This window comes from Crocodylus siamensis, chromosome 10, assembly GCF_052110815.1.
Source record: "Crocodylus siamensis isolate JL-2025a chromosome 10, ASM5211081v1, whole genome shotgun sequence".
Classification (NCBI taxonomy): Eukaryota; Metazoa; Chordata; order Crocodylia; family Crocodylidae; genus Crocodylus; species Crocodylus siamensis.
The window spans coordinates 68811484-68836017 of record NC_143404.1 but is presented as its reverse complement, the minus strand read 5'-3'; the positions used below and the strand labels follow the sequence as shown (position 1 = coordinate 68836017).

Sequence of the window (24534 nt, the reverse complement as noted above, 5' to 3'; positions counted from 1 at the left end):
AAGCTTTTGGACCCAGCTCCTTACCAGGATATCTGCCTCTCCCCAGCTAATACATCCCAAATGTGTTTCCAGTCTGTATGATGAACTGTGTCGAGACACACTGTTATTGTTCTCCCTTGGTGTTATGGGAAGATAATATTACCCAGTGCCTTAAACCTTTGCAATGCCTTCAGAGACCAGGTGGGAAACACCAGATCTCTTGTTCCCCAGCTCAGTCACCTCCTTTATGGCAGTGACGCTGCAATACTCACGGGAAGTCCATTTGGCCCCTTCTCCCCAGGCACTCCCATGCGAGCAGTATCACCCTGTGGAGATCAACAGGTCAAGAGAGACAATCTAATGTAGGAAGTAAGTTGATACTATTAGGAAACAGGTGTGTTTGGAGCAGGATTTGTCCTTCCTCATGATTTATAGAATCGAGAGGAGCACATATCATTTTGATTTTGAATCCACCCGGAGCTGCGGTAACTCCTGCTGGGGAAAAAAAGCCCCCAGTCTTCTTTTATTCTATCACTATACTGAAAGTCACTCCAAACCTTCAGAAATTTGAGGTCAGTCTGTAAGGTTGGACGCTTTGGACTGGATTCTCCTGTTTCACTTTAGTTCAGCTTCACTCAGTTGTTTCAGATTTGTATGACTATTTGTGAGATCAGATTCAGGTCTAAAATTACTCACTGAAGCTTTTGATTTAGGGCCTAATTTTAAAGTGAGACACCTGAGTATAAATCAATGGGGAAAAATATCCCCCACTCAGCTGAAATCAATGCCGTTACAAAGGAGTATCAAAGGAGTATTAAATGATCAGTAAGGCACTTCTCATACATGCCAGGACTAATGTCAACAGAAGCATGCCTGCAAAAACACATGCATTTATTGTGTCTGCATAAAATGTGGGTGCAAATGAGTGGGCAATTAAAGATGCAAAAAGGGTGATTGTACAAGACAGTGCCTGTTTGCACACAAAGCCTCAGACTTCAAAAGCAGCTGGCTAGGTACCCAACTCACCTTGACCATCAATGGGTGTCCAACTCATTTAGGAGCTTCAAATTCCCATTCACAGCTTTCTACTTTGAAGGATCTCACTTTATTTCCCCCAAGTCAAGATGTCCACTTTTCTCTGGATCCTCAGTCATGTCATGCCCTCCTTTAAAAATCTGAATCCTGAATTGGCACCATAACACTTAATATTACTTTCCCCAAAAGTGGTTAGAGTGAAAGGATTTGTATTTGCCTATTTATTTTATATCATGGGGACAAGGAATGATCCTTCTGAATAACTTTATTCTATACTATACTTAGTAACATCACAGAAAAAGCTCACTCTTGAACCAAAACCTTGCAAGATCTGCTCTTTTTTGAGCAGAGCAACAAGCTTATGAAAGCAACCAAAGTTTTTCTGTGCATGGTGTTTAAGTAGGATTTTACAAACCTTCTCACCATCGAGTCCGAGACTTCCATCTCGACCATCTTTCCCAGGTATACCCTGAAAACACAAGCAATGCAGAATAAGCATGTGACAAAGCACAACACAAAGGTCCCAAAACACATAAGGATCGATCAATATTTCAGGAATGAATTATGAAATCCCTTTTATTGGTTCCTCAGAACCCAATACTGGTTTAAGGTTCCATCAGTTTTCCATAGACTAGTCTGCACCATGTAGTCTTAACAAAAATATAAGTTCCAGAGCATAGAAGTTCAATCCAGATCTTACTTGCGGGAAAACAGATCTTACAAATTTTTCAGTTAAAACTGAATTTCAGATAACTGATGGTGACATTTCAAATTTGATAAAGGAAGCAATAAAAAAGCTATTTTATTAAAATGCTTTAAGAATGACAATTTAAATTGCATAGCCCTTAAATGAAGGCATAAACTTCTGCCATAGCTGACCCTATATCTGCTTTTTTTACTTGAAAGCATAGGTGTAAGTGGATGGTCAGACTAGGCTGACTTCAGTGCTTTCAGGGAGTTGGTGGACAAGCACTCCCCACCCTGCTCCCCCACTCCGCAGCTATAAGAGGCCAAATTTCAGTCTCACTGAAGCTGGACAGAGATCTGCCATTGCTTGCAACAGAACCAGGATATGGCCTAGAAGGGTTGCAGCGATGGGCTGAGGTGTAGGTTACCTGCAGGTAAGGTGCAGGTGCAAGATAATATCTATCTTGGTGCAGAAACCATGTCGAAACAGGAATGGAGGGCATCTCTCCTATCATTACCTGTACAGTCATGGCATGAAGAAGGTAACCGAGAGACTTGTACTGTTAAAGGTTGACTTACAGGGTCTCCTATGGGTCCCTGGGTTCCTGACGTTCCCTTTGGACCAGGTCTACCCTGGAAACAAACAAGTAACATATGACCCAGTACTGAAGGTATCAGGAGGAACAGCCCCAGAGCAGAGCAGTAAACTACAGCAATGTGCAAACCCCGGGGGCTGGCTTGACTCAGGATGTGTTTGACCTTAACTTGTCTAGAGATGCATGACTAGCTCCCCTGGAGCATCAGATCTACAAAAGCTGTAGCGTGCTCATCATTACTCAGCACTAGCAGCTTGACCCAACACAGACAGAAGTCACTGGGTATATATATATTCCCAGTGATTTTGATACAAGTTGAATTAAGCTGCAAGGATGGAGGCTTTTGTAGAAGCATTTAAGCACTGCTTGTTCAGTTGTCCAATGCCTACAAGTGGGCACATCCCCTTTTCCAAAGGAAGGCCGACACTTTAGCTTAAATTACTTAACAAGAATTATATTTTCAAATGCAGCCTCTAAATTTAGTCCTGCCATTGCTTTTAAGGATCTTAGGTGTGGAGAGATGAACAAATTATACTGAGTTAAAAGTTGGGGTCAGGTGGGACCTATCAGATATCTTCCACTCTGCAGTAACTGCTTCATGTGTCCACTCCTATCCCATGGCAAGTGAAAGCTAATCCAGGGCAGTTTGCTCCCAACTGCTGTGGTAATCCAGGAGGTATGGCAAGAGGCAAGAATACTTGTGGGTGATATCTTTTATGGGACTACCTGTATGGTTGGCACAGACACGGACAAGCTATTGGGTATCACAGCACCCTTCCTGAGGCCTCTCTTCTTGCTTATCTTAAATACTGTGATTGCTTTGCGCATCTCCAATGGTTTCAATTCATTGATCCCCAATAGGGATCATTCTCCCATTTCACTAATGGGGAAACTGAAATACAGACACATTTGATAATTTGCCAAAGGACACAAAAGCCACGCATGTTTATGATAGATATATTGTGCTCTGCAGCAGCATCCTCTAGTACCCTGCACTGCTTCTGGCAGGTTGCTTCCTTAACTAGCTGGTGCATGATTGTGTCCACATGGCACCAGGGCTGGCTGGGTGACGTGGCATGAGGACAGGCTAATTGGCACTCCTGTCCATTACTGCCTCTTCTCCAGAGACACAAAGACTCTCCACCTGGAGAAGCCTTCTTTGCACCAGACCAGCCACTAAGACAGACCAGCTGAGCTCCCACTACACTATTAACAAACCCTTCCAATGGCCAGTCAGTGTTTTTAGTAAAAGGAGTGTTTTATTGCACTTACGGTATCCCCTTTAGGCCCTCGAAATCCTTGAGGCCCTCTTACTCCTCGGTCTCCCTGTAATGACCAAAGAAAAACCATTAACCATCTCTGGCTCGATGAGACAGCCTGACATTTCTAGAGCATGAGACTCTCCCCCACCCCCTTTCCTAAGAGCCGCTCTCTGGAATTGGCACTGTCGGGGTTGAAGGATGCACATTAAAGGCTGCTGTGGGTCCTCAGTTACACTCTGCAATGCCTTACATATGGATGTATGGCACTTGAGGCTCTGATAACAATCCCGCAGGGCAGGGACTCCCTCTCGTCCTTCACGCCTTGGAAGTACTTTGTTAAATAAATAGAGCAGGGCAGATTTCAGCAGGCATGTCCGGGAGCCTGGCTGCAGTAATGATACGCCTGTTTGCTCAGGGTGAATGCCATCCATTGCACCAAGGGCTGTGGGAAGCTGACCACAGTAGTGGGCATTGAGGACTTGGTATCCAGGGCCCCTGCATCCACCATGCAAGGTACAAATGACACAGGAGCCATAGTGCGGAGGTTTGGGGGCAAGGTAGAGAAAAGTGGCGAGAGTGTTTATGGGGTTCACAATCCATGACTCCATTGAGCTTATATCCCACAATAGGGACTGACAATTGGACAGTTTATTAAGGGCCCAATGTTATATGCTGGGTGCATCCTATACCCCAGCAAGTGCATGATGGATCTTGTGCACACGTTCCATCACCCAGGATTCATGCAAAGGGAGTGAATTGCACCTTAGCCGTAGAGCAAAATATCATAGCCCATCTTCTAGGCTGGGACCTAAGTCTGTTTTAGAGCTGTGGGGCCGGGGACCACAGAATAGCATCCACAGCACTTTCTTTACAACTTCCTCTTCCTGAGCAGAACATCTGCCTGTGGGCAATGCAGCAAACTTCCCCTTCCCTTCCCGAGTTTCTGCCCATATCAAGTGAGGCAGAGAAGGGTGAACTATAGGAGGGCACTGACCTTTTTAAGGTAGAATTAGGGCGTGTGCGTGGTGGGGAGAAGAAACTGAAACCTAGGACACAGAAGAGGATGCAGCTCTTTGTGGAGGGGAGAGAAGGAGCTAAGGTGATCAAGTGAAAGATGGGAGCGCTCTCAGTCAGGGACTAGGCGGGCCATTAGGAAGTGTCAGTGTGCACACATCTGGCTTTGCAAGTGATAAGATGATGCGGTGCGCGTGCAATATTTCTGGGGCTATATTGGAGTAGTTCCCACTAGGGATTGTGTGATGTAGCTGTGGCAGCAGTATGGCACTAGGGGTGATGACTCAGGGGTTCCCTTCGAGTCCTACGATCCCACACTGGCCCCTGGCATGGCGAGAACAAACATTAAAGGTTCAAAAATGACACCGTGGGACAGGACTGCAGGGTGTGAGATGGATACGTACAGCTTTCCCTGGAGGTCCTGGCACTCCTGGTGGCCCCCGGAAACCAATATCTCCCTGAAAACAGCAAGACCTTGTTAAAATACGCCATCAGAGCTTTCCTAGACTAGACGCCGAACTGCATCCCTTGCTGACTTACTGACAAGGCGAGCAAGCAGGCATGAAGCTGGAAAGGACCAAATGCTTCACGGCGTAGAGGATGAAACCCAGATAGGTTCTTTGCCATCCTCTCCTTGACAAACTCAGAGCACTCATAGCCTTGGTGGTGCATCTGTCCCTACAGAAAGGCTCCACTGTTTAGCCCCCAAGTCGACAGCCTTGGGACTAGATAGCTGTCCTGCTCAGTAAGGGCCTAATCCTGTGATGAAGTTGACGGTGAAAGCCTGGACTGTACGGCACCAGAAGCTATAGGGAAATGCCGTGTCCTTCCAATGGTCCTTCAGCTTTTGCTTGGAAGAAGACGCAAGTGGCATCATGTCAAATGGCTGAGCCCTCTGCAAAGCTCGTTACCATCTCCCTCTCCTGGCAGGGCATCTGCTTGGCCCCTCTGTTTGGAGCATGTCCTGAATGCTGGGAGTGCCACAGATTTCACTCGGGGTGCCCTCCCCTCTGGGCCCCTCTGGTGCTCCTTGGTGCTCCCCTAACACTGCCCGCTGCATGGATTTAACAAGGGGGAACATCTGGAGGAGGTGCTCATTACTTACCCTGTCCCCAGCCGGACCCACTGGCCCTGCGAGGCCCCTTAACCCTCTCGGCCCCTGGAATAGAAAAGCCCTCAGTTACAACCACTTGTGAAAACAGAGTCACAGAGAATGAGGGTGGAAGGGACCGCAGGAGGTCACATCTCGTTCAGCCCCCTGCTCAATGGTGAAGAAGCTAAAAACACCCCAAAAAACCCCTGGTAAGCAGTGACGAGCCAACACAAGTGGGATTCTCATAAGGCCAGATCCTGCTCTCACGCTCAGGGACCTCCCGCAGGGGACAGCGCTCAGAGACTGCACCCAGGTATGTGCCGTGGCTTTCCAGCTGCAACTGGGGGACAGAGATGGGGCAGACAGTAGGTCTCACGTCAGCGTTTCCAGGCATGGATGGCAGTGCTGAGGGGCCAAATCAAGCCCAGTGAAATCAGTGGGAGCCTTCCCATTGACCTCAACTATCATCAGAGCAGGGTCTCGGCACAGCCTCACACGCTAGTGCTTACATGAGTAAAGGTCACTAGGACTTGAACCCAGAGCTGTCTAGCTCAGAGCTGCGAAGGCAGCAGAAAAAACCCACCGCAGACATCCCAGTTTCACACCACAAGCCGGGGTGACTATCGCAGGTGCAACGCTACTGATTGGGCTGGAAAGGTAGATGTTACCTGCAGGCCAACGGCGCCTGGAATACCTGGAGGACCTGGAGGGCCAGGAGATCCCTAAGGACAGGAAACAGAAGGGAATTAGAGATGTTCCAGTGAACTGCTGCCCTGCACCCTTGGATTGACCCCCCGGGCATCTTCTCCACCTAAGCATCCTTGCAAATCGTTCCCCCACCCCCATGCATTGTGTGGCCTCGAGCTTTGCTGCATGCAATTTCTTCCATGTCACAGAAGTGGTTGGCCAGGCCACGGACATGACTAACTGCTCAACTTTTGTGCTCAGTACAGGTTTTATTTATGAGTTGCCAACAACACGTGCAAAGTTGCAGCAGCCGTTTTAGTTGTGAACATCTCTGATCACAGGAATGAGTAATCTTCTTGCACTGGAATAGTCTCGTAGACATAAAAATCAGAGTAATGGAGGCCAGTGATGCCTGCTCTTTAATCCACACCTCAAGTGTGAACCGAGGATCTTAGGACTGGAGCAGTCCCCATGGACATCGAATCCAGTCCCCTGCTATTGCAAGTATCCTATTATTCCACCCCCAATCCCATACTAAGCTTCCCCTTTCTGTCCAACCAATGCCCAGTTTGTCCTTCCATCTTCAGAGAAATTCCTTAGTCTATGCTTTTCAAGAGGAAAAGAATATATATATATAGATATATATAGAGAGATATATGTATATAAAATTTGGAGGTTTACCTTCTCACCATCTTTCCCCATTTCTCCAGGCTCCCCTTTGTGACCTGTATGCCCCTGCAAATAAAACCAAGAATGAGAGCAGTCTTCATCTTGCCTTGTTGCAGTTGAATTTGTATTAGACCAACTCAGGATATGAAGAGAGGCAGGGAACAGACTGAACTCAGGGGGAGGGGGTTTGATACCTCTGCTGTGTAGCATTATTCCTTTCTTCATGCATGGAAGTTGCATGTTGGACACAACACACTCTCCTCCACAGGAAGCTTGGTACCAAAGTTTGCAATGAGGAAAAGGGGTCTCAAGAAATGCCTAAGTCCCATTTTCAAAACTAACTTGCAATGAGAATTTAACCCCTACATGTCAAAGGAATGAACTGGCAAAAGCATCTTTTGACTTTGAGCTCTAAGTCTGAGACCCTTTTGAAAATTTTACCCCACACTTTTAATGCTCTAATATTGTTTAGACGATCACCTGTACCTTATTTTTATACCCACTGGAGAGAACCCATCAGGCTTCCAATGAAGCCCAGATGGAGCTGGACAGTCTTAATATACAGGCCTGACACACTGCTTTCTCAAACCCTTACTACTATCTTGATGACAGCCTATACTGATTTTAGTGCTAGTGGGTAAAACTTCCCGCCGGTGCAGAAGGTCAGTACAGGGTGGAGGCAGCACCATGTTCTAGTCTCCCGAGCTTTCTACTTCACAGGCCTTGACGGTCACCCGCTGGAACGAGTCAGTTCCCAAGTAGTAGCTGTGCATGACCCTACTGCTAACAAGGATTCAGCTCTGTAAAGGGAAGAGCATTCCTTCAAAGGGCTGAATCTGAGGGATGGGAAGGTTGAAGGCAACCACCGTTTCCCATGTGCATTGTACAGGACAGTGCTGTGCCAAGCCCACTGCATCTGCCTCATGCCTGCTGGTTCCTGGTCCAGAAGCTGTGCAGCCACCAACAAACATGCTTCACTCAAAGGCAAAGCTTACCAGTCTGTTCACAGTGCCATACTATGGTGGCTGGACTTGTTCGAGCTTGGGAGCTAGCTCGCATGGAGCAGAGCCACTGTCTCTCAGCATGGCGGTGCCTTGTGCACGAGGACGTACCCTACCTCTGCTAAGTCCTGCTGCAATGATTGCAGAGCAGCTCGCTGAGAAGCTGACTTCAGTCCTACTCCCAGCTAGCCACTACACAAACACCTGCTGAAATATATATGGGGCCCCAGAACCCCTATAGAGGAAGTAAGAGATATAGCCACTGAGTACAACTCACTGATCCACAGCACGTTTGAAAATGGGGAGAGGTGTAAAAGAGGGCGTTGTCAGAGCTGACTGTGTAATTTATGGCTTTTTACAAAGAAATATTCATCTCTCTCTGCACTCGTGGCTTCCATGTGTGCACTGTAGGAACGTGTGACGTGCTCGACTTCTCTGAATACAGCAGGCTGAGGTCCTCAGGACAGCGACAACTTGTTGCCCCAAGACAGCTCTTTCCGACACCGGGGCACAAGGACTGAACCCGCCTCCCGTTCCAGTGGGGACTCACGTGGTGCTTAGTCTTTGAGCTTCCCCTGCACACAGGGGCAACTTGCACTTAGCTCATGTCAATCATTAAATAGCATGAGCATCATTATTCAAAATTACTGCTGATAAACAGTCCCCTCCTCTGCAGCAGAGGCCTGGCTCTGTCCTGCCAAGAGGCCCCAGTCCATCCCAGGACTTACGCATGTGCTTGAACTTCAAGCATAAAAACCTTCCTAGTGATGCTGGGCAGGGACATCTTGCAGGATGAAGCATGAGGCCATGGATCTTCCATGGACGCTAATGGGGAATTCCAGACACAGAGAGCGGGATTAGGGCATGTAGCCTTCATTGCCTCCTTCAAGTGACTGTCAGCGGCAATGTAGGGACAAGTAATATACTCCTACACCTACACCCTACTGGTCTGGATAAAGGAGAATGGTAATTCATGCAGTGTAGTGTGAGCCTGCACCTTGATGTCAGTCTGTGTTACACGTTTGGACTGAGCTCCTTGCACCTGCTGAGAATATTGCTCTTACCTTGAATCCTGGCATCCCTGGGGGACCGGGTGGCCCTGGGGGGCACAGAGCTGGGCACTGCACAAAGCAAAAGTTTTTGGTTTATTCAGTACAGCAAATTGGGGTTTGCAGCAAGGTAGGTTCATTGCTATTGAGGGGAAAAGGGGTGACATGTCCATGACAACCCCCCCCCCCCATCTAATGATTTGTCATCTCAATTTTAAAAGGATCCAGACCGGTTCTAATTTCTGGGCACTAGGTTTGTACTGCAAGGTGCTACAATGCAGTTTTGGCCTACATTAGCCAAGATGATTGCAACAAAAAAGAAGAATTGCCTGTGACTTCCTCGCTTCCTAGCACCAAGGGAGTATTTTCTCAAGTCTGAAGTTAGCAGATCGCCTCAGGTTCTTGGAAGCAAAACGTGAGACACAACCGAGCTCAGCATGGATGGGAGACTTAGCTAAACATGAAGAAAACCAACAGCAAGTTCTGGTGCTGTGCATCCCCACTGGAATTTGGAAATGTAATCGTGAAGAAGTCAAAAGTCGCATAGGAATTTAACAGGGCTCTACGGCTGCTCCTCTAAAAATCTCTGTGCATCAGTGAATGCAATCCTCCCTCTATTTTTTTTTTTAATCTCTGAATATCATTCCATAGAAAGGATTTAATTTTCCATTAAATTCGACGGGCTGGCCTAAGTACAAATGACCAAAATGTTATCGTTTTCCATTGTATCGCACACGACTGTTCCATAAGGCAGCACAAACAAACTACAAGTATTTTTTGAATACTCCAATTAGGAAACCAAAGCAGCTGTCATAACAACAGCTGTGAAATCCTGAAAATGTCACTCAACAGCGCTCTTTACTTTAATGCCTGCACCGTTCTGTTGGCATAAAGAAATCAAGACGTTTTCTCAAAATGGAAAGAGCACACAAAGGCCAGGGGAGCAAGGTGCTGCCACCCAGGAAAATAAACAGCAGAGCAGAGCTCACCCTTTTCAGTTTTGCAGTGCAGTTTGGCAGAAAAACCTGTCATAGCTGCCACATGCCAAATCTGTATTTGTTACACCGGTGTGCAAGGAAGCACATGTAAAAATCGACACTAGGGGAGCAAAGAACATCTCTAAGGAAATGACACGGAGCACCTTGCACCAGCAGTAACATTTCTGCATCCTTGAAAGAAGGCGCTAGCAGGCACACTGATGCATGTGGGTGTCTTTATTCATCTCAAGGACCCCAGGCTTTGAATGAGGTCTCTCTGGTAGGCAGGGTTGGTCTTGCTGGTGTTTGCAGGTTTGGGACCTTGCACATGCGTATGTTTGCCCCAAATACAGACGTTTAAAATGGCGTGCAAGAGAAGAGAGTGAAAACATTGATGAAACAAAAAGAAACGCCTACCTGAAGGTCTCCACCACCATCCGGGAGAGCCCCGGGCAGCCCCTGTAACCAAGCAAGTTTGGATTCTTAACTATGCCCAAGACAAAGGGCCAAAAGGCAATGTATTTTAGTGACGTGAGCATTTCCTTTGCCTGTACTACCTCTGTAAGCCCCTGTTGGCTAGATCAAGCTCTTTGCACTCATTTCACAGCATAGGGCAGCATTTGTTGCATGGGCTGCCCCACGTCTCACAGGATCAAATTCACCCGTGCACTGGGGGCCAGTACAAAACCAATGAGCCTCTTACCACTTCCAAACATGGACTTAACTCTTGAGAGTCAGTGGCTGAGGAAGAGAACCCGGGGTCCTGACAAAGGCATGTGCTCTAACCACTATATCCACGTGGTTCTTGTTTGTGGGGGGGAGACGCAAGGAGCAAGCTTTCCAAAGTGCTGCATGTTTTAGCTCAGGGTATGGCACCCCATCTTTTTTGGTACGGAGGTGCCAGGTTCAGTCCCTACCACTGATGACCCCAGGCAAACCCTAAATATTACAAGAATGTAGGATCAGGTATGGCACATGCGATGATCAGCCTGGGTTATTGCATTAAAAAAGCCCCATCCCAAGAGGGTGACAGATCTTGACACAAGATCTGGCCAGAACCCTAATATTTTCAAAAGAGATGAAGGAAGAGCCCATGAAAATATGGCCTCTTTTATTATGGGCACGTGGGAGGGAAAACTCATTCCGGGGACTAGTGTGTGCCCTCCATCCACATGCCATTGCATCTCTCCTGTTGCAACTTGATCAACCAACAGGCAAAAATAAATACTCGCTAGCCTAGGCAATAAGTAGTTACTGCCTTCCTCAAATTCAGGGCTTTTTGCCTGTAGCAAACACACAAGCTTCAAATAAAATGCAAAATGCCCTGCCAGTGGCCTTCAAAGGCAGCAGAAAAAGATCCCAGAGTCGCACCGAGTTTCAGTCCTCACAGTTATTACACTGGAAATGTCCACTTACTGGAGGTCCTGGTGGCCCTGCTGGTCCCGGGAGTCCTGGAAGACCAGATGGTCCCTAAAAGGATTGAGAAAGAATCAGAAGTTCCCTCCACACCATAGGCACCATACGCTCTCTTGGGAAGAACCCATTTAAAAAGCAAGCCCTGTTCTGCCAACTGATGGAAGCTTTCAATACGAGACCAACGCAGACTGCAGGCATCACGTAAGACATGGGTAAGGGAAGGAGGAAGAAAACTAGTTGGTCCTATTAACTACTGGAATGAAAATATGGGAGTGGGGAAGCAAATTGCAGCTGCATATTCTGAATGTGGAGTGAGCGGAAGTGCTGAGGCACCTTTACAGGAGGCCCGAGTTCCCCTTTTTGCAAATGCTTGGCTGTCTGCAGGGACGGCACTGTCTCTGCACATCGAAAGGTCACATTTACACCTGTGTTTGTGCAGCCCTCAGGGCCGCTACCTCTCATTCACTTGCGGGCACAAAGAAATACGAATGCAAATTCTGTGGGCATCTGCCCAAGAGAGGCCCTGCTTACAGCCCACGACACCCAGTAATGCTCATGCAGGTGATGCCGGTCCCCCATCACAAAGAACGGACACTTGGGTTGCAGGCGCTCCGGTGGCATCAGAGACGGTGACAGCTGAAGCTGGGGCAGTGTCTGGTCTTGTGCACCCTCTGGATTTTGGGCACAAAGGGGGCAACAGGTTTGCATCCTTGGGCAGCCCTGGAACGTGGCTCAGGCACACGCTCATTGCACTAACGGGTGCTTCTCCTGCCGTCCTTTCCACAGAGCAGGCAGGGTGTCAGACACATTATTCTTCCAGGGCAGAGCAAAATACAAGAAACAAGCCCTTCTACATCCTGGACTGCAGGAGAATCAACAAATGGGAAAGAAAGAGTGAGGAACTCACAGGGGGCCCCTGAAATCCATTTCCACCTGGGAGTCCGCTGGGTCCTGGAGGCCCCTGTAAAGCAGAGACGAGAACGTCACACGTGCTGCTACCCAACACCATTCCCAGGGCCAGCAGCAAGTGTTTTGACAGTGCTCATCTTTCCACTCCCTGATCTTGCTCTCAAATAGCCACATGGGCCCTACACAAGGACACGCACACGCTCTACCTGGCTGCATATGCCCTGTTTCCAGGAGCAATGCCATCCTAGGGAACAGGGAGATGCTCCCAACACTCTCCTTACCCCTGGCTAAGGGCAGCTCTGACCTGACCCCAGTGACCCCAGGAAACGTCAGTGCCTGGAAGTTGCAAAGCTGCCATACCCAGGACTGCTCTAAACGGTGCTAGCTGTTGAAACGGCCTTCTCCAGCAGCCCCAAGGATCCCGATGATCATAGAGGTGGCATATGAGCAGCCTGAGCTACAGGGTTTGCTTCTTTGCACAGCGTGGAGGACCTAGGAATGGGGTCTGTGTGTAGGTTTTAGGTAAATTAAAAAAAAAAAAAAGGAAAGTAATGGGAAAGCAATAGTTGAGCTGCCTTTTCTGAGAAAGATGCTATTACTTACTGGAGGTCCTGGCAATCCTCTGGCCTGAAAACAAAACGTTAAAACAATGAGATATCATTTAGAAACTGGCTACACAAGCAGATTATTGTTGCAAACCAAAATCTGAACAAAATAAATCAAAACTCTCTTCTTCCCTTTAATGCTCCTATATCTCCATTTACAATTAGAAAGTGGATCTGAAGTTGGCTACTGAATCCTGACAGTATCTCGTCTTGTGCATTCCCTTTCCATGGCTGTTGCTCAAGGACTTATTTTCTGCTCTGGACAAAAATGACCTATGCATATGTGAAGGCAGAAATATAGCCTTTGAGGTTTTTTTAACTTGGTTGTCCTTACAGCATTTTTGCTGTTGACAAGCTATTCCTCTTGGCACCGGCCAAAAGTTAGATTAAGAGAAATACGGTATCTTCCCAAGTGCTGATGAAGCTACTACAAGAGAGTTGTAAGTAGAGTCACATCCCAGTCTCAGGTGATGGTGAATCTGCATGAAGTATTAGACTCAACGAGATGTTACACGTGCATGACATAAGCTGTGCTCTTGCCTATTCTGAATCTCACCTACCTGCATCGACATTGTGACACTTGATTATAAGAACTGAAGCCTGCGAAGAGTAAAGGAGTCAAGAAAGATGCACGCTATTTCTACCTGGCTTGCTTGTTCACCTGGCTAAGACACTGCCTAATCAATACCTTGAAAAACACTACTCATTATTTCTTCATTTAAGGAGAAAAGGTTTCTTAACTGCAACAGTTCTGTTGGGAGATTCTCCTTAGACGCCCATTAAGCTCAGCACCAAACCTGTGGCAGTTATTTTGTTGACTATGACATGGATAATGAGCATTTCCCCTCATTCCCGCTGATCCAGATAGCAGAAGTTAAATGTGACCTCCCATTTAACACAGCAATCTAACACGTCCGTACAGGGTTGAGAACAAAGTTTCCATGAACTTTAGAGGACTTAGCGGGCTGAACCTACTGACATCTCCTTTTGCCTCTTTGGAAATGACATTATCTTACTCCATGAAATACCTGATGAGCCAGTCTTGAGAGCTGTCTGGGTTGCTTTCCAGCACCAGGAAAGCAACAGAAGGATTCCCACTGGTCATTATAATGTTTATAGCCACCTCTAATAATCCACATTTTTTTTTGGTTTAAGTCGGGCTCATACTTTCCTGTGACAATGTGGCTATGCATTTGGAAACTGGCTACGCAAGTAGAAGATCATTGTGCCAAACCAAAACCTGAACAGCATAAATCAAAGCTACCTTGAACACTCCCCTGCTCCCAACTCTCCATTTACCATTAGAAAGGAGCCTTGCTGCTATGTTACTGTGCAGCATTCTTCGTGCATATTGCTTATCCATGCTAGATAAGAAATGTCCAAATGCTAAGAGTTACTCACAGCCGATCCAGGGGGCCCTGCAGGTCCCAAAGCGCCCTGTGGGGTTAAAACATCAGAGTGAGTGAGCAGGTAGGTCGCATCAAGAGTCAAACAAGGTCTCTTCCTAGTCCACTTCTTCAGTCCCTCTAGAGCTCTGCAGTTCTTGGAGGTTACTTGCCTTTGGGGAAGCTCAAAGAAACCCCATACACATGGAAAAAGCAGACTGAGGTCACACCCATAAGCAAAAAACTTTATTCACACTTTGACATTTCTGATCACTTCGTTGACTCAGGAATGTTTCCCAGATCACAGAGCTGGATGTTCAAAGTTTGGTTTTTTTCCCCCCTCTGTTTGCTTGGAAAATACAATGAACCAAGACTGAAATATAAGACTCTCCTAAGTAAGATTAAATATGAGAATCCACACCTCCTAGCAGCTATGGATTAGTCTGTGAACATGTAGCATCTGTATAGTTAACCTCGTTCATTTGAACTCTCCCATCCCTTCAAGACTTCATGCTGGAGACCTGATGATAGATTTTAAAGTTGCTTTCAGGACTGAGACACAGTTGAACTGAATGTTATTTTTCTGCCAGCAAAGACATTTAATATTTGTGACTTGTGCATTTTCATGACTTCCCTTGAAAAATCCCCCAACCCTTCCGGCGTTATTTCCCTCTAGCTTTTGCTTTCAAACTCCTAAGCCTGGATTACAGCTTGGTGAGCGTGTCTGTGATATTAAATTGGGTTCTAAAATTAAATCACTGTCAAAATTATTAAGTTTCCTCTTAATTAAAGATAACAAGACAGACAGATGGGTCTTTTGAATCCCTTTGTTGTATTCCAAAAGGTGCCAACGCTGGCAAACAGACAGTATAATTAATTATAGGTAACAGCTCTGAAAATGAATTGAAATGGAGAAATGCACAAATAAAACCATGTTCCCTGAATGGTGCATATTACTGACATGGACTCTGTACCGATATGGGACAAGAGAACCAGGCACAGTATGGCTGGCCCCCTACAATTTAATCGCTCCATCTTGTTGGTATGTGCAGTTATAGGAAAGGTTTATTTGCACTGGTGTTGTCAAACATTTTCCCCATTATTCAAGCGAGGATCCATGGTGGTGGCTGATAATACCACGGTTCTCCAGTCACCTTCTCTACAACAGTCCGGGGATTAGAGGCTTATCTATAAAAGCAATGCAGCAACCTTTATAAATAAAACATTAGCTTGCAGTAGGATACATCTCAGGACATAGCCAGCCATATTAATACAACCCTGAGGGACCGTAATGGCATGTCATCCTCACTTTCTCAACCTGGGCAAAAAGCTGACATCTCTATGATGAGATGCTATAAATTCGCGAGTAACTCTGGAGTCTTCACTAGTGCAAGCCCAGATTTGCAAAACCAAAGATGCAAACTGGCTTGTGATCTTATGTCCACAATGCCATCAAACTGGGTAACTGTGTGCAAAAATCCCTAGGAGTGGCTATTTACCTGGGCAGCGAAGCTCATTGTGCATATAACCATGGTAACCACAGGCCAGATCCGATTTAAATCTATTAGGCATCCCAGGGCCTATTTGTGATCCTTTCCCCTGAAAAACTATTAGTGCAAAAGGGGATTGGCCTGCACTGCTTTTTGTGCTTTAGTCTTCAGCCTAAGATGAAGGTGTGTTATAAAAGGATGTCGAGAGTTTTCCAGGGACTTGAACAAGGTGGAGGAGAATCACCTTGGACAACCGAATACCACTTGCATGCTTAGCTGGTGGAATAGGTTCTGGCCCTGCATGTACAAACTAGACACGCAATCTCATGTTGGCAGGTTTTGAATGCCAGAAACTCTTTATCCAAACAAACCAACCAACAGGTACACTTAGGAGGTATGTGGAATAAATGTTTCTAAGCAGAACATAACTATAGTGGCCTACAAACACAAACTGCACCGCCCTAGGATGCTACAGAGCAAGCCTGCAAGCACAGGCAGCACTAAACCAAACTTTACCCTGTAGACAAGTGGGTGAGGAAGTGCACAATTGAGCAAATTCGGAAAATGCAATGCATGAACACACACAAAAAATATCCTGATGACTATTGGGCGCTATCATTTAGAAGCCAATTTCGAAATGCTGTGAACCGTAGGAGTCAACAAGAACTGTAGCGGTAACTGTTCACGGGATCACTGTCCTCCAAACCATGGAGAGCTTACAGGATTGATTGCACGCTGACACGATATTTAGTATAAAAGAGTATTTGCTTAAAACTTCATGGTTGTCAGTAGGAGATATTAACCTGGGAGCCTTCTATCTGGATGATACTGTCTGAACTACAATAGGAGCTTTTAACAGACTGATCCTGCTCACAGGACTATCCTAGGAGCAAATCTCAGTTTTTTCCTAATCACACTAAAATCTTTGGCACACCACAATAACTGCCAGCTACAGCCTTAGTGAAATAATATTGAACTGAAGCTGCAGGGTCAGTTATTTGCCCAATGTCAAATCAAAACCAATCTCCATCAAGATCCTCTAGTCAACAGCTGTTACAATGAACAGTTTCACCCAGCAATAGGATGGCGTGCTCCAAGGAAAAAAGAGTCCCAAGATGTTTCTGCATGGTCCCAGTGGACCTCCTAACAGGCTTCATGGGAAACCGCCATGTAAATTCAGTTTCTAAAGGGCTAAGTTATGACCTGCTTGAGTGCCGCAGCTGTCCCTGTTATGCAAGGCTACGGCGCTACAGAAACTAGAGATCATCCTCCATGGAAGGGGAGGGGAGAGGAGAGCTGGGACCCGAATCAGAGGGACATAGCAGAAAAATGTAAGCTTGGCTGCCAGTTGCAAGAAAGTAGCTCACAGAGGATGCAAACGAACTATCCCATCCCTGCTAATGGTCAGGAGCAATTAGTAAGACTATGATGATTCATGAAAGAGAGTTTATAATTTGCCAGTCCTCCACCAGCTGCCCAGCAGTCTGAAATACTGTAACTCACTATTGTATAGGACGATAGTAATGTAAGGCAAATCACAGAATCGTAGAGAAGCAGGGCTGGAAGGGACCTCAGGAGGTCATCTAGTCCAGCCCCACGGCTCAAGGCAGGACCTTCCCTATCCAACCCATCCTAGACAAGTGTTTGTCTAACCTGCTCCTAAAATGGCATGAACAACCGGCTTGTGCAACTACCAGCACAAGGCCCCAGCTCAAAGACAGACAAGGTTCTTTGGCTGAAATTGTTATCTTTTATTAGACCAACTTAAATAGTTGGAAAACAATTTTTAAGCAAGCTTTCAGGTTCAAAAACCTTTCATCAGCCTAGGGAAGTTTCAGCAGTTGGTGTGTGCTCTTCCTGGATGAAATGAAACCTTGTCTGCCTATGTCCTTAAACCAACACGGCTACAACCTACAGCTCTGCAACCCATCAAATACACTCTAACCTGCTACAGGAGGAGCAAAGGGATGAGGGCAGTGCCAATGGCCTGCCACTGCAAGGACAGGAAGTCAATTATTAAATAGCAATCCAAGGAAGAGGCTCATGTGGTCTACCCTACTGCATAGAAAAGCAAAGACCCCCCCACAGGCCATGCCAATAAATAGTGTGTTGTCATCACATAGGAAGGGGGAATCTAAAAAAACAAGCACTGGAAATACCTCGGTGGTCCTGATGCTCCCATGATTTGGGCGGGTTTGGATCAGCTCACGTCTTCCCATAGCAAGGACCCAGCAACATGGGTCCCAGGCTTCCTCTTTTGCAGCCAGGGTCAGAAGAGTACATGGGGGGGAGAAGGGCCTTGCTTCCATGCCAGCCATTCCCAGCTGCTGTGTCAGCCCCTTTTAATGGCTGTGCTAAATTACTCTAGGGAATGAGGGCAATGCACAGCTAGCCCAGAGAGCACAAAGTGCAGCTCAAAATGCCTCAGCCAGAGAGAAGAGCCAGCACCTGCCCTAGAGATGTGAGTAACTCCCAGTGCAAGGTGAAGAATTTCACCATTTCTCCAGATCTCCGATGACTGACCAGCTTACCCAGACAGGCGCACGCACGTGTGTGCATGCATTTTGTAGACCAGGTTCTTTGGGTAAATGTGATCTCTTTTATTAGACCAACTAAATAGTTGGAAAAAATAGTTCTTTGCAAGCTTTCGGGTACACACCCGTGTGTGCAACACAGGGAGCTGATGAGTACACAGGAACCACAGACACTGTGCACTGTTGGCCTGAATCTCTACCTAGGAAATTCATTGCCGTTCCAAGATTGACACCAGAGTAAGTGAGCGCTCTTCCCTGCCACCCGCCAAGTGCTGCACCTCGGCGGAAGGGACTGGGGTCACACAAGTTTGCTCCAAGACTCAGTTGTCATTTAAAATGGAAGGAACACTTGTTGCTATTGTAGTAAGGCCCAGTATCTCCAATATTTAGGTGCCTAACTCCTATTATAACCAGTAAGAATTAGGTGCCTAAATAGGAGTTGTCCCCCAATATTTGGGCAAAAGTGCTAAGGATTTTTATTCGTGTTTTCAATTCTCACCGACATTGTTTTCATCAGGAAACCACTCCAGGGTCAAAATAATTCAGCATCTGGCCTTCTCACAGTGTGGCTACTGCCATGTCGTAAGAAGCCCAGATCTTCAGCCCCATAAATACCCTCTCTGGAGCATTTGGGAGTAGGTAGGGGGGAAGGAATCATAGAAATGTGTCCCCCCCAGTCATACTAAGGGTGACGTATGACTACATTGTACTTCCAAGAGCTTCTGCTTGAGCTTAGCTGACTTGTGCTCCCAGAGTTTCGAGATTACTCATAACCAAAGAGCATTAGCTATTGCAGGGTAAAGAAAATCCAGCCAGACAATGCCAGCAGCATAGTGATTTAGTTATTCATCTTACCAACACAAAGGAAAAGAAGGGGAGAAGTGCCACTCTTATTTGGTATAAATGATAATGTTTGTCTGCTGCTACCCCCACAGACCTCGCAGTGAATGTTCATAAGCTGTATTGACATTCAGTATTTGAGATATAACCACACTGCTCTCAAGCATTCATTGTGCATAACTCTTTGTTTTGAATTTCTATTGTTCTTGGCTGATGTGATTCCAGGGCGAAGGCAGAATTTAGAATGGCAAATGAGAAGACGAAAGGCTCAGACACAACGAGCGATGCTTTCATTTACGGGGCATTTTAAACTAATGTTGCTCAGTCAGCAGCATCGTCACCATCCACTTAAGGAGTGACACAGGAGTGGCGTCTTGGTCTGCCTCCCAGGTCTATGTTGCCGAAGGCTCACAAAACACTTGCATGAAAAACCTATGCATTTACCATGACGGCACACACAAAAAGGTGGTGCTACTTTGCGCGTGCAATTGTGCACATGTGCAGGCCCAGAAACTGCAGCTGGTCTGTGGCACACAGCCTCACTGAAATCACGCCAGCTGGGCTCCCTCTACACCAGCAGGTATCAGTGGCCCGCGGGCTCCTAGTCGAACAGTTCTCCCTACAATTTCTGCTCTAACTGAATCCCATTTTGACTTGTGCCAGTTTGTCACGCTGCAATTGCTGTCTCTTTTATGGGTGCCATTTCGAGCCAATGGGGGAACAAGCAAACGCAGAAGACAGGCTGGAGGCATCTCAAGCATTAACCTGCCTTACCCAGCCAAAGATACCCATTATCTCCTACCTACCCATTGTCTTCTCCCATTGCTCTGTTGCTTGTTTGTAGACCGCTTATCCAAGAGATATAGGATGTGTTCCTCATTAATACTGCATTGGGGAAAACCAGGTCTGATAAAAGAAGTCGCACAATCTGCAGCCTGAAGCTCAAACTGAACCAGGCCCCATGCCTGGGACTTTTGAAGAATATTAAGCCCTCAATTCCCATCAAAAGTCATGGGAGTAGGACACCTTATTCCTCCAGGATCCTCTGAACATGGCAGTCAGGGTGAGGATCGCTCTGATGACTTTCCTTTTGCACATCCCAGGAGAGGCTGCAAGAAGGAGCAGAAGTGCTGGAATACCATGGCTCGGCAGAGCCTTCCTGAGACAGGGGAGTGCCTTTGCTGTCAGAAGGAATCAGCACTCATGGCAGAGCTGATATCTTTTCTTAGACCAACTGGGTAGTTGCAAAAAACCCCAATTCTTTATTTGCAAGCTTTCCTGCATGCTCACCCTTCTTCAGGCATAGGAGAAGGCAAAGATTGGGAAATTTCTCCTAGGTGGAAATGAAAATTTGTATTTCACAGGGCAGCTGAAAATATTGTAAGATCTCCTGGTTGGAGAAGCTCGTTTTGTGCAAATTAGACTCAGGTAAAAGTTAGAGTAATCTATTTACCTTGAGGTTGTCTGATGGCAAGCAGGACGTTGTACTGGCTGTCAGAAGGATGTGAAAGGAAGCCAAACAGTCTTCTCGCAAGAGGCTATAATTTAGCCTCCAAGGTCTTAGCCAGGGAGTTATTATCTCCAAAAGGGCATTTCACAATTACTTTCTTTCATGGGGGGAGGGGAGGGGGCGTCATTTCCTGAGTCCAAAACGTACCCAACACAAGCAGCACAGGAATAGGGCAGGCAGACAGACACGGAAGTGTCCCAGCGGCGCGGCCGTGCATGCCTGTGCAGTGATCCCCAGCAGGTCCCCGGCCCCGGCCCTGCTCTCGGCATTCCAGCCCCGATTACGAGCGGTTTTCCTCATTAAGTTCACAGAGGAAGGCTAAGCAAACAGACAGATCCCGAGGACCCACGCTCCTCATTAGGAAGAGTCTTGCTAGGACCAGACTGTAATCCAATAAAGATCAGCTCTGGTGCAAATCTCAGCTCAGTCATTTTCCTCCTACTTAGCGTCCTGGTTGCCCTCCATTGCTTTTATCTTTTGTCTCCAGCCCGCTAAGCTTGTACTGATGACTACAGGACAAGTGAGGCTCTTTTCCCAGCACTTTCCTGACATCCATTGACTGAAACCCAGACCTCATTCCCATTGAAATCAATTCCACAACTTCCATTGGCTTTGCTGGGCTCAGGCGTAGACTCTTTTGGCCCTCGTTTTCTATGTTGTTTCAGTGCCTAACCCTAACTTTCATTTGAATTGGAGCGAAGTGTCTGAATACCTCTGAAGGTCTGGGCCTCAGTAGGTAATAATGAACATTATGCGATCCCTTCTAGCCCTAAACTTCTGTGAATCTGTGAATTCCTCCTACTTTTACACTGGGCCCTGGGCAAGCTGAAATCACTCCATTAAGGTCAGTGGAGAGGCAGTGGTTTACATCAGTATTGTAATACGGCGTTTTTGACTTCACTCTCTCCAGCAACAATATTTTCTCCTATCATTAGAAAAACTATCTTGCTAGAATTTTTCATTTTGAGGCAATATGATTTCTGAATCTATAAGGGCATGGAAAATCCTTGAATTCTGAATTCAGACACACATTAGGAATGATTACGCGCGGTAGCAAGTTGCAGAGCCGAGACGATTTCTCAGAGCTCCACTGGTTTGCAGGTGCGTTCTGCATCACTTCTGCTCGAAAACACTAAACTTCAGCCAGCAGTTTTTAAAATCTTTTGATCATCAGAAGTCAGAAATAAGGCAACAGTCCGATGATCTTATTTCCAAAAAGAACTGCCTTTCTGTTTAAAAACTAACCGGACCTGATGCTGCACAGACCTACCAGCAACGTCGGTGGGCGTTGTGTCTGAGAGCGCCTCTACAGCAAGCAGAGTCCTGGAGTGCCAGACTTAATGGACGATGACATTGGCCAGACCGAGCATTTCCCAGTTGTACTGACAGTGGCAGCACAAGTGGGAGAGCAGACTTTTATTAGTTGTATACAACAGAAACTGAAAATCTCTCGTGAGTGTAATTTGACTGGGATGATCTAGTTCTGCTTTGAACAGGGAGGCTGGACTAGATGACCTTCAGAGGTCCCTTCCTACCCTCAGTTTCTGTGATCCTATGTCCTGCCACGCACCAAGCCACCTGTTTAGAAGGACAGTCAGGAGAGTCTTTGGTGCTCTCTAGTTCAGGAAGCCATCCCTATTCAGGAGGGCATTTAACTGGAAGAACAAGCCTGAGTCGCACTGTGGTCAAACATATGCTTATAGCTCATGGAGTGCAATGAGGCTGAAATGCTTTCCTATATCAGGACTGGTAGAAATGCTGCACGGGGTAGCTCTGTTTTCAAGTGATGCATTGCTTTTCCTCTGCTTTTACTGCACTGATTAAAAGGATTTGTGTAGCTGGATTGCTGACCCCAACACTCTCCTGTAATGGGCAACAGCCCCCAAGTTTCCACACCGTGTTGTAGGAACTGATTATCAAGCTAGATGCAAACCCAAGCTGAGTGCACAGATCGGACAACCGTGCACGCTAATCGGATGCTTCCGTGCTCCCGCTAAATGTCTGAAAGGGAAGATCCTGCTCACATAAATGGCAAGCTGTTACCCTGTTGGCACATGCTGATCAGATGCTGGTGTGCTCACACCACCATGGGCTAATAAGATAACAGATCTTAAACCTCATTTGCACAATTGAGATGCCGTCTCCTGTGGTTTGATTCCCACTGCACTCATGAGAGCAGGACTGACTTTGTATATTCTTTGAAAACGACCCAGCCTGCACCACTTTCTCCTTGTAACAGAAATAAGCCTTGACCTTTGGCTGTGGGCTCAGGTCCAAAAAGGGCAACAAGGCAAGTGAGTGCATGACAACATCCCAGGCTCAGGATTTCCTCTCTCAGTATACAGGAGTCTCGAAGCCTTCTCTTGTGTGTCGTGTGAGTGATGGGCTCTCCAGTGGAGAATGGAGCACAGACGGGATCCCTGCAAGAGCAGCCAGGGGCATGGGTTTGCTCCACAAGTGACATCAACCTGCTGAACCAGCCTCTTCCTTTTAAGCATCCTTTCCCTTCCTAGCAGTCACCTGCCCACCTATAACACCGAGTGAGTCATGCCAGCCTGCAGTCAGACAAAGTTGCCATCCCTGACTCAGTTTGCTTGAGAGCTCCCCCACACAGGACCACCTAGGACGGAGGTGTCTCCCATGGAACTGCATGGTCGGCTCTGGCAGGAATTGCTCTTCACTGTACGGGCTTTGGTACCATACCCATGTCACTAATGATGTCACTCACCTCCAGCACCCAAGAACTAGTGAAAAGCATCAGTCTCAACAGTTTATATATAGCAGCAGTCAAAAAAAAAAAAAATGCAACCAAGCTGTGCATTCAGACCACAAATAAGGCCTAAAATAGCTGCACTTGGATAAACCTGAGCTGATTGCTAATTGAGATTATATCTCATACAGGCTTCCTTGTCTGCTTCAAAAAGCTGTTTATACATGCAGAACATCATAAGATCTGAGCTGCTAATGGTATTTCCACTACCCATGGTGTCCAAGAGTAACCCCAGAATTGTTCCCTGGGGCAATTCAAAACCCCAGCAAAAAGACAGCAAGGTATGTACCTACAATATGGCCCCCTGACCCTGTGCATGGCTTGGAAGGAACCAATTTGGGAGAAAAGACTAGACATTAGTTTTAAGAATCCAAGGGGCTTATAGGGGCACCCACATGCATCACATCCACACCAGCACATTGCCTGACTACACAAAGACTAGAAATCCCTGTTGGATGGCACCTGAAGCATTTTAGTTTAAACAGATGAAGGATTCACAGTTCCTTGTACTTACTCTGTCTCCTGGGGGCCCATTTGAGCCAGGTGGGCCATCAGCTCCTGTTAAACCCTGGGAAGGAATAAAAAGAAGGGATGAGACAAGGAAGCAAAGCACGTTGAGAACCCACCCCAGCCTGTTTACAAAGGAGCTTTATGGGGTTAGGCATAGGCAGCCAAACCCTAGGAAATCCAGGTCACTTTGCCCTAAATCAGATGTCGGAGAAGGAACTGGAAGTGTGTGAAGTTTTTCTACTCATGTGGCATATTAATTAAACACACCATGACAGTGACTAGCTCAGTAGAGCTTACATGTAGGGCAACGCAAGATTCAACAGGTGCCCGTGTAAGTCCGTGTACTTCCTCACTACCCACTGAACCCATGCACGTATCTGGTTTGCACATGCAAATACAGGTTCACCCGCACGGTGGATGTATACGACTGTCAGAAAATGCACCTGTTATACCCAGTTTTGAACACTTGTTACCCGTAGGGGTTTTCCCCTAAATTTTATAATTGTATAACAACCA

The 24534-nt window shown here is 46.7% G+C and overlaps 1 protein-coding gene across 1 annotated transcript in view; it reads right to left on the bottom strand.

Moving 5' to 3' along the window:
* The window catches only part of COL9A3 (collagen type IX alpha 3 chain), a 60515-nt gene that overhangs the window by 23821 nt on the left and 12160 nt on the right, over window positions 1-24534 (bottom strand). Inside the window, exons 5-19 of the mRNA XM_090064571.1 lie at window positions 24023-24076; window positions 14381-14416; window positions 12978-13001; window positions 12373-12426; window positions 11466-11519; window positions 10467-10508; window positions 9088-9144; window positions 7035-7088; window positions 6335-6388; window positions 5679-5732; window positions 4978-5031; window positions 3570-3623; window positions 2281-2334; window positions 1430-1483; window positions 252-305 (exon numbers count right to left, since the gene is read on the bottom strand). Of these exons, the coding sequence (XP_089920697.1) occupies window positions 252-305; window positions 1430-1483; window positions 2281-2334; window positions 3570-3623; window positions 4978-5031; window positions 5679-5732; window positions 6335-6388; window positions 7035-7088; window positions 9088-9144; window positions 10467-10508; window positions 11466-11519; window positions 12373-12426; window positions 12978-13001; window positions 14381-14416; window positions 24023-24076 (753 nt within the window). The remainder of the gene's footprint in view (window positions 1-251; window positions 306-1429; window positions 1484-2280; window positions 2335-3569; window positions 3624-4977; window positions 5032-5678; window positions 5733-6334; window positions 6389-7034; window positions 7089-9087; window positions 9145-10466; window positions 10509-11465; window positions 11520-12372; window positions 12427-12977; window positions 13002-14380; window positions 14417-24022; window positions 24077-24534) is intronic.